Source organism: Coregonus clupeaformis, chromosome 27 (genome assembly GCF_020615455.1).
Source record: "Coregonus clupeaformis isolate EN_2021a chromosome 27, ASM2061545v1, whole genome shotgun sequence".
NCBI classification, from domain to species: domain Eukaryota; kingdom Metazoa; phylum Chordata; class Actinopteri; order Salmoniformes; family Salmonidae; genus Coregonus; species Coregonus clupeaformis.
In genome coordinates, this window is record NC_059218.1 from 5,347,304 (window position 1) to 5,356,696 (window position 9,393).

General features: G+C 40.0%; 1 protein-coding gene across 1 annotated transcript; it reads left to right on the top strand.

The window, feature by feature from the left end:
* Positions 1-866: 866 nt before the first annotated feature.
* LOC121541102 (dolichol phosphate-mannose biosynthesis regulatory protein-like) lies at positions 867-5,661 on the top strand. Its single transcript, XM_041850085.1, has 4 exons — positions 867-927; positions 1,441-1,530; positions 1,757-1,859; positions 4,851-5,661. The coding sequence occupies exons 1-4, from the start codon at positions 925-927 to the stop codon at positions 4,904-4,906; spliced, it is 252 nt and encodes an 83-aa protein (XP_041706019.1). The 5' UTR covers positions 867-924; the 3' UTR covers positions 4,907-5,661.
* Positions 5,662-9,393: the final 3,732 nt, after the last annotated feature.

The window sequence follows — 9,393 nt, forward strand, 5'->3', positions numbered from 1 at the left end:
TAAGTGAGTCCGCCAGATCAGAGGCAGTAGGGATGACCAGGGATGGTCTCTTGATAAGTGCGTGAATTGGACCATCTTCCTGTCCTGCAAAGCATTCAAAATGTAACAAGTACATTTGGGTGTCAGGTAAAATGTATGGAGTAAAAAGTACATTATTTTCTATTGGAATGTAGTGAAGTCACAGTCAAAGTTGTCAAAAATATAAATAGTAAAGTAATGTACAGATACACAAAAAAACGACTTAAGTAGTACTTTAAAGTATTTTTACTTAAGTACTTAATAATAATAATAATATGCCATTTAGCAGACGCTTTTATCCAAAGCGACTTACAGTCATGCGTGCATACATTTTTTGTGTATGGGTGGTCCCGGGGATCGAACCCACTACCCTGACGTTACAAGCGCCATGCTCTACCAACTGAGCTACAGAGGACCACTCACACCACTGACAAACAGAAGAACAGTAATGTATGTAGCAGGCCTAATAATAGTAAATTATGATAACATTTTAACAGAATTACTTTCAATTTGAATCACTTTTGGCAAGGTGCTCTAGTCTGCCTGGCTTGTACAGAGAACCTTTATAGATGCTGTCATACAACCAAAGAGAGTGGGAAACCTATTTGATACAACTCCAACTCCCAAGAGTTGTATATAGCATGACCCTGTATATTATAAGCTTACTTACTTTCTCGTGTTAATCTTATTTCTATTTATTGTGTGTTTTTGTTCTACTTCACTTTTTCTTTATAGTATACTGATATTGATTACTGCATTGTTGGGAAAGAGCTCGCAAGAAAGGCATTCCACTGTAATGTGCACGTGACAATAAAAACGAAACTTGAAAAACCCAATTATCTTCCACATCCGGGTCACGCTCGCAGCTTGCGGAAGTGATTCATACGCGGAAACAACACGTCGGAAATGGTGAGAGATATTTACAAGGGCTAGTATTTGCTTGATGTTGTGAATTACCCTGCATAATGCTGCCATTTTTATATATAGCCACAAGCCTATTTAGTTATATACGGATTAGCTGATAATATGTCGTTAGGGAAGTTCCAGAGACCAAGTCAAAGCCAGAAGGGGTGTATGCTAAACTGGTTTAGCTAGCTAGCTTCCTAGATAATCTCTCAAACCTGTCTGTACTGTATGTTAGTTACCGCAATCTATCACACTATTGTCTTTAAAAAAAAATTTTTTTTTACATGTGTCATGCATGGTTCATTTTATCACCTGGCCAGATTATCAAATGAAACGTTGTAGTGTTAACTAGTTTGCCTTGTTAGCTATATGAATCACCTTATCCTTATAGCTATCTAGCCATGCGTACTAAGTGTTCTTATTATTAGTAATAATAGCTATCCATATCTCAATAATAGCTTGATGCATTAGCTATTTTAACCTCACACTCATACATTTTGTCTTAATTCAATTTAGGCCACAGGGGCAGATCAAGCAGTTGGCATGGGCCTTGTTGGCTTCAGCCTCCTGTTGTTTACATACTACACAATATGGGTAATCATTCTGGTAGGTAATTTATAGCCTAGATCTGCTATTCTGGTCCAAGATCTGTTTGTGCTGTTTTGCCAACACCTGCCATGGCATACCAATGATTTGCCAAGACCGCACAATCCATTCTGGGACCAGGCTATAGATTAGATCTGCTAGTTAAACTTGTTGCCTGAAATCCAATAGAAGATGATTTTGTTTTTCTGTCCACTGACTAACTTGACTGATATTGTACCTTTTCCAGCCGTTCGTGGACAGCGATCATGTGGCCCACCAGTATTTTCTTCCACGGGAGTATTCTGTCATTCTACCTGGGATCGCAGCATTGATACTGCTGCTCTGTGTAGGTGAGTTCTGGAATGCTACATTGGATGGGTTCTAATCCAATGTTTTGGTCCCTTCCCTCAGCCTGTAGATCTGAAAGGACTGGATAGACATAGGATCTCAGTATTCTAAGGCATTCTGTTTGTTCACAAGGATCTCCCTGAGCTAGGTGCTGCTGTGATGACTATCTGGTGGTCTACAAATCACCAAAACTTAAAGTGGAACTGACAGCGTTTTAACTACTTTGCTAATATGAAACAGACAATCAAATCAGTCAAAATATCAATTTCCCCGTTTATGCTTTCAAACCAACTTTATAAGAGGTTTTAAAAATAGGTTATATTTGACTTAAAATTCAATGATGTACAGTAACGCATTGTTGGAAAAGTAGATGGATGCAGTTCAATGCATGATTAATATAATTTACCAATACATTTCTTGGTAGTCCAAAAAATATTGCTATCAGGTTGTAAATCACAGCTTGCCTGGTACATTGTTTGCTGCCTCCACCCATTCGGGATGCACTGTTTCAGTTTCAATGACAGAAATATTTTGAATAAAAATGGACGACTATAACTAAGGCTGGGAATGTCAGAACAATCAAACTAGCAAGGGCAATGATCAAAAGTCAGTCATAACGTGGCTAATAGGCTAGCGCACATGTGTCAAACACAAGGCCCGCAGTCCGGATATAACACACAAGCGAGTATAAATGAGTCAACAGTTGAGTCATCTACTTTATGAAATTACAGCCTGATGAGCTCGCATCAGTGAATTCAATGTCAATTGCGCTACTTTCGTGTGTCCCGTTTACAGTGCGCAGCGGAGGGAAAGTGTACATACACCGTACAGACACATGCCACAGTCCTAGGCTACTAAAATGTTGCAGTCTGGCTTTGGTTTTTAAAGCTTGACAATGAATAACCAAAAAACTAAACTTGCAACAAAACACCATGCAAAGGAGAAACATGTAGGCCTATTAGAGCAACATTTGAGCAGTAGCCTAGGCTGGCTACTCAACTACAATACGTTTTGAGTGCACCATACAGCAATGCTGCATTTAACCACACCGGTGATCCATGCAGTGCAAAAAAAATCTAAACATGTTTTAAGTTTAAATGTTACAACAACCTATAGCTACGTTTTTGTTATATGGAGTTATTAAATACTTTTTGATATGGTCGCAGCATATTATGCACATCTGCAAGCATAGCAGCAAAGGCTGGACAAATATTATTTAGCTCTAAATCTGTTTCAATATGTTAAAATGCTATATACAGCATCCTATGTAAATAAGTGGACATTATAAAGGTCCATATTTTTTCAAATAAAACAATGGCCAGTTTGGGTCGCAGTTACAATGTATTTTTGAAAAAAAAACAAATAGGCTATGTCTGGCCAGCGAATTCGTTGTGTTTTTTTCAATATGGCCTGTGCGTTGATTTGATTTTGACACCCCAGGGCTAGCATATCTATTTATGTATTGCCTTACCTCCATAACTTGCTACATTTGCACACACTGTATATATATTTTCTATTGTATTTTTTGACTTTATGTTTTTTTACCCCATATGTAACTCTGTGTTGTTGTTTTTATCGCACTACTATGCTTTATCTTGGCCAGGTCGCAGTTGTAAATGAGAACTTGTTCTCAACTGGCTTACCTGGTTAAATAAAGGTGAAAAAAAAAAAATGTAGCTATTTATTTAGGCTCCGTATTTTTAGCATGCTAACGTTAGCTAGCTGCTGGGAGGATCTCATGTCATTGGAGGAGTGGGTGAGTGAGTGACTGACTTTTCCCCCTCATATAATTTTTCATTGGCTACAGCTGGATATGCTGCAGGTGTCATTTGGTTAGCTAGCAAGAAATGTGAATCGATTTCCTAGCTAACTATGCTGAACTTGAACGACTGTTATCCACAGTTAATGTATCTCTTAGTTGTCAATCAAATGTATTTGGCATAGATCAAATGGGTGGGCAGGCAAGTTCCCATTCAGTTGTCAAAACATGGGTTCTGACAAGCATGCATTGGCAGGCAAGCTGCAGAAGGACGAGCAGGCTACTATTCCCCATCATTTATCAGTGCAATTTTGACAGCCAACTAGCTGAAAAGGTTTGCGAGGGTATATCTAATGTTCTCTCATTAGATTTTTGCGCTTCTCGCTCTGGCTAGCATTAGTTGTTGATCTTGTTGTTGATGTGCATAGGCAACTGAGAGAGAGTGAGCCTGCCTTTTCATGGTTGTTTGATCAATAGGATTGTGAAGTTCCCAAATATAAGACTCCTATGGTATTTGCAAAAATCCCTTCAGGTGTATTTTGTGGCTTTTGGCGAATGCGTTCTAATGATATAAAGTTGCGCTGTTGCTACTGCCTGTAAACGCACAGTCCAGTCAAAGTGAATGATGGCAGGCCCGTGTCGCAAATGGCTTATTTGTGGTCCTCTGTAGCTCAGCTGGTAGAGCACGGCGCTTGTAACGCCAAGGTAGAGGGTTCGATCCCCGGGACCACCCATACACAAAAATGTATGCACGCATGACTGTAAGTCGCTTTGGATAAAAGCGTCTGCTAAATGGCATATTATTATTATTTGCATATAGGCCTACTGTAGCTCTGATTGGCTATGGCGCACCGGTCAGTGTAGAATTCGGTCCTGGACAAGACAAAGTTTTTATTCGCTTTTATTTACTGCAGTGTCTTAATTGTACAAACACACGGCCGCTTTCGCACTTTATATTGCTATAGAATTTTCACAAATGCCTTAGTATACGTTTTTTATGAAAAAGTGAAAATGACCATATCTAATGGCTCGCTTGTCAGAAAATGTAAAGAAATATATATATTTAATGTTGCTAAAATGCAGGCATTTCCACATTAACAACAGATCCATATGCAGTACACACAAATTGGTGAATCTGTGTGTGGCACCTACTGTATTTTAGTCTGGCCTTTATGAACAGTGACCATATTATTCTCCTTAACAGTAAGATTATACATTTTCTTCTCCTCCTCAGGTACCTTCATTGGAGTGGTCACCTGGAAGAATCGCAAGCCTAAGAAGGTGGACTAAGAGGGATGGTGTCACAGAGCTGCTGTTAGACGGGTCAGGATATAGAGCTAGCTTCCATAGAACCTCCCTGGTTCCAACATCTTTCCAACATTCCATCTCAAGAAAGTAAAAATAAAGTCTGGACTGCTTCTCTGCGAAAGCTGATGAAAACATCTAATGACTGAAAGACATAAGACAAGACTTGAAGAGCTGCTGTCCACCACCTTCTGTTCCATCTCTCCATTCAGACCGACTATGTGAAATCCACAACCTTGCTGTTGGCAATGCATGGCTCCAGATGCTATATTTGTCCTCAAGGTGCATTGCCATTGCCAGAGATGAAAATCAATGCGTCGGTATTCACTGTTACTGTATGTGGTCAGCACTAGATAAAACCTGGCTTCATAATGTGGAGAGGATATAGATTTGCTGATTTTGTAGAGTGTACTATATCAGATCTGATCAAAGTTTCCCCGAGGCATTCCTTTTCACCACATCTGGATGTAGTTTTCAGGCACTGTTTTACGTCTCAATCCCAATTTAAGATAATTTGTAAAACATGCATTAGCATGAAATTGATATTTACATTGACATTTCAGATACGGTCACCTATCTAAAGTTTAATATTTGGCCCTTAAAGGCAGTGTTGCGTTCGAGACCACCTAAAGAGAGACCGATTCAAGACTAAAACCAGAGGGGTGGCGAGACCGAGTCAAGACGAGGGCATTGCGTTCATCCACCTCTGGCCTGCTGGCTCCCCTTCCTCTGCGGAAGCATAGTTCCCGCTCAGCCCAGTCAAAACTGTTCGCTGCTCTGGGACCCCAATGGTGGAACAAGCTCCCTCACGACGCCAGGACAGCAGAGTCACTCACCACCTTCCGGAGACATTTGAAACCCCACCTCTTTAAGGAATACCTGGGATAGGATAAAGTAATCCTTCTAACCCCCCCCCCCAAAAAAAATTGTAAAGTGGTTATCCCACTGGCTATAGGGTGAATGCACCAATTTGTGAGTCGCTCTGGATAAGAGCGTCTGCTAAATGACGTAAATGTGCCCTTGAGCAAGGCACTTAACCCTAATTGCTCCTGTAAGTCGCTCTTGATAAGAGCGTCTGCTAAATGACTAAAATGTAATGTAAATGTAAGACCGAGACTGGGAGGGGGACAAGGGGTCCAAGACCGAGACCTGATAAATGTGAATCCAATTCAAGACCATGATTGTAATTTTGTCAAATCACCACCATAATAAGAGTTCAAAATGTCCAGTATTTCTGTGTTCATATTTCAGAACAGCATATTCTGAGGGAAAATGGAGCCACTCTACAAATGATTGCTAACCCACACACAGTGGGTTTTTGTTGGAAAGGAACACTGAAGAGAAAAAAATATCCAATCAGGATTTTTATTTTCTGGTCTCTGGGGACATAAATCTAGCTAGCTAAGTCTGCCATTGGCTAGGGCATCAGAAGCTAGATAAAGGCATATGCCATTCAACTGTATTAGGGCAATGTTTTGGAGTGACAGTGGAATCAACCAATCACATTTTGACTTAATCAGTGGGACCGTTTTTACAAAAACGTATGGAAACTTCTGCCTTCTTAAAGGCCAACAGGTCACTCACTGCGCAATAGCGAGCAGTAGTTTTCCCACGGTCTAGCTAGCTTTTGTTGTCGGCTAGTTTGCAGCGGCTGCAGCAGGGGTTATCAAAGAGGATGTTGTTGCTAATTTGTTAGCTTCTCCCCCTTTCAAGAATAACTTTCAACAAGAAGTTAAGTTTGAAATTATCATCATCTGGTGTGTGGAACTGTTTTTCATTGCAGCATGCTTGCTGTTGTTAGCCATCTCTTTGAAAATAACTTGTGTGTGAAACATTGTTGCATTTAAAGTGGAACTGACAGCATTTTAGCAACATTACATGTTATTCAAATCTGTTCATATACACCCCCAGGAAGAATGACACTTTTTTTATTATTATTATTCTGAGAAGCAACCACTTAGATATGGTAATTTTCATAAATTCTTAGAATATTTGGGAATTACGTATACTAAGGCATTTGTGAAAATTCTATAGCAATATAGAGTGGGAAAGCAGCCGTGCGTTTGGACAATTAATAGAACCATCTGTCTTATCCAGGACCGGAGTCTACACAGACCGGTGCTCTATAGCCAATCAGAGCTACAGTAGACCTTTATACAAACAAGCCATTTGCCACACAGGCCTGCCATCATTTACTTTGACTGGACTGTGCGTTTACAGGCAGTAGCATCAGCGCGACTTTATATAATTAGAACGCATTCGCCAAAAGCCACAAAATACACCTGAATGGATTTCCACAAATATGTAAACACCACGGGCGTCCTCTTACATTTGTGAACTTTACAGTCCTATTGATCAAACAACCATGAAAAGGTAGGCTCTCTCTCCCTCAGTAATGCACATCAACAACTAATGCTAGCCATAGCTAGATTAGCTCAAATCTAACGAAGGAACATTAGATAAACCCTCTCAAACCTTTTCAGCTAGTTGGCTGTCAAAACTGCACTTATAAATGATGGAGAATTGTATCCTCCTCATCCTTCTGCAGCTTGCCTGCCAATGCATGCTTGTCCCAACCAAGCACCCAAGCTAAATGGCTAAAGTTGGCTAGCTAGCTACTTCCAGACACAAATGAGAGAACATCTCACTGACCATTTTACTCGCCGTAGCAGAGCTGGTTAGGCTGTTTACATGTTGTGTAGAGTGTTCTTTACTATTACTTTTTCTGCCTACGTTTGCTGACACCCGTCATATTCAGCAGGTGTTGCGCATTCCTAAATTCATCAGTTGTTCAACTCTCTGGTACACTCAGATGAGTACTCTGAAATTGGAGCAGATAGCCAGAGTGAATTTGAGAACGCAATAGATATGCTAACTGTATAACAGTCGTTCAAGTTCTTGCTAGCTAACCAAATGACACCTGCATCTCTAGCTGTGTATAGCCACTGAAAAACTATGAGAGGAGATAGTCACTCACCCACTCCTCCAATGGCATGACATGACATCCTCCTAGCAACTAGCTATCTAGCTTTCGTTAGACTCCGTGTTTTTAGCTTGCTACATGAATAGATACGCTAGCCTATTAGCCACGTTATGACTGACTTGTGATCATTGCCCTTGCTAGTTTGATTGTATTGAAATTCCACGCCTTAGTTACATTCGTACGTTTTGTCCAGCATATTGAGTCTTTGAAACTGAAACAGTGCATCCTGAATGGAGATGGCGAACTATGTACCAGGCCAGCTGTGATTTACAACCTGATAGCAATATTTTTTGGACTACCAAGAAATGTATTGGTGAATTATATTAATCATGCATTGAACTGCATCCGTCTATTCAGCCAACAATGCCTTCGTGTACGTCATGGTAGGTTGAGTCAAATAGAGAACCTATTTTTAAAACCTCTTATGAAGTTGGTTTTGTAGCATAAACTTGGAATTTGATATTTTTGACTGATATTATGATTATCTGTTTGTTTCATATCTGTGAAGTAGTTACAACATTGTCAGTTCCACTTTAAACTTTAGGTCACCGGTTACTTTGTGTGCTAAACATGAAATGTTTTTTGCAATGGGAAGTAATAGTTGTAAATTTCGATTGGGAAATGCTTAATGGTTGTGTTTTTGTATTCTTATGATTGGGACCTACTGGCTTATTATGTCAGAGTTTATGGACTGCTTATCCTTTAACATCATGCTGTGTGTGACTGCTTTCTTTCCATCGGCCCTATGCAGGGGTGTAGTGGTGCCTGGAGAAGTGGGTATACTCAAATTTTGCCAAAAAGTTCCCAAATTATAATTACATTTATGGTCTAAGTCCACAACAATATTTAAACCACATCAATCTGATTGGGTGGACCTGTCAGGGCCTGGCTCCCCAGTGGGTGAGCCTCTGTCCACCCAGGCCCATCCATGTCTACGCCCCTGATGCAAACAGTGCATGATGACAACACTTCGGACTGAACTTTTTCAATACCTGCTTTGCATACCCATTGTTGCATTAGTTAGCATTTACTGGTAGATATATGTTTTAATGTCTTTCCTACCCTACTGGCTACACTCAAAAAATTAGGGGTTCAACAAGGGTTCTTCTAAGATCCTCAAAGTTCTTCGAAGAACCTTAGGGTTCTTGGCACGGAAAATTGCCCCCAAAATGTTATTCCAAAACCCCATAGGAGGTGGTGTTCATCGAGGAACCTCCAGTTGGAGTGGGTTCTTGCAGGAACCTAACTGCTGAACAGAAACATTTGGATTTCAATTTGAAAGGACAGCAGGTGCAGGCACTTAACTGAACAATGTAAAGATCTCCTCAATTTAAGGTTTGTCCCTTATATCATCTAAATTGATATTGTTTTATTATGATACCATCTATCTTTTCATATTTGTGCAAATCTTTCTAAAACAGAAAATGGACACAATTCAATGGATATCAAAGAGGTAAGAATATGTAGGCTATAAGAATATGTTGAAGGC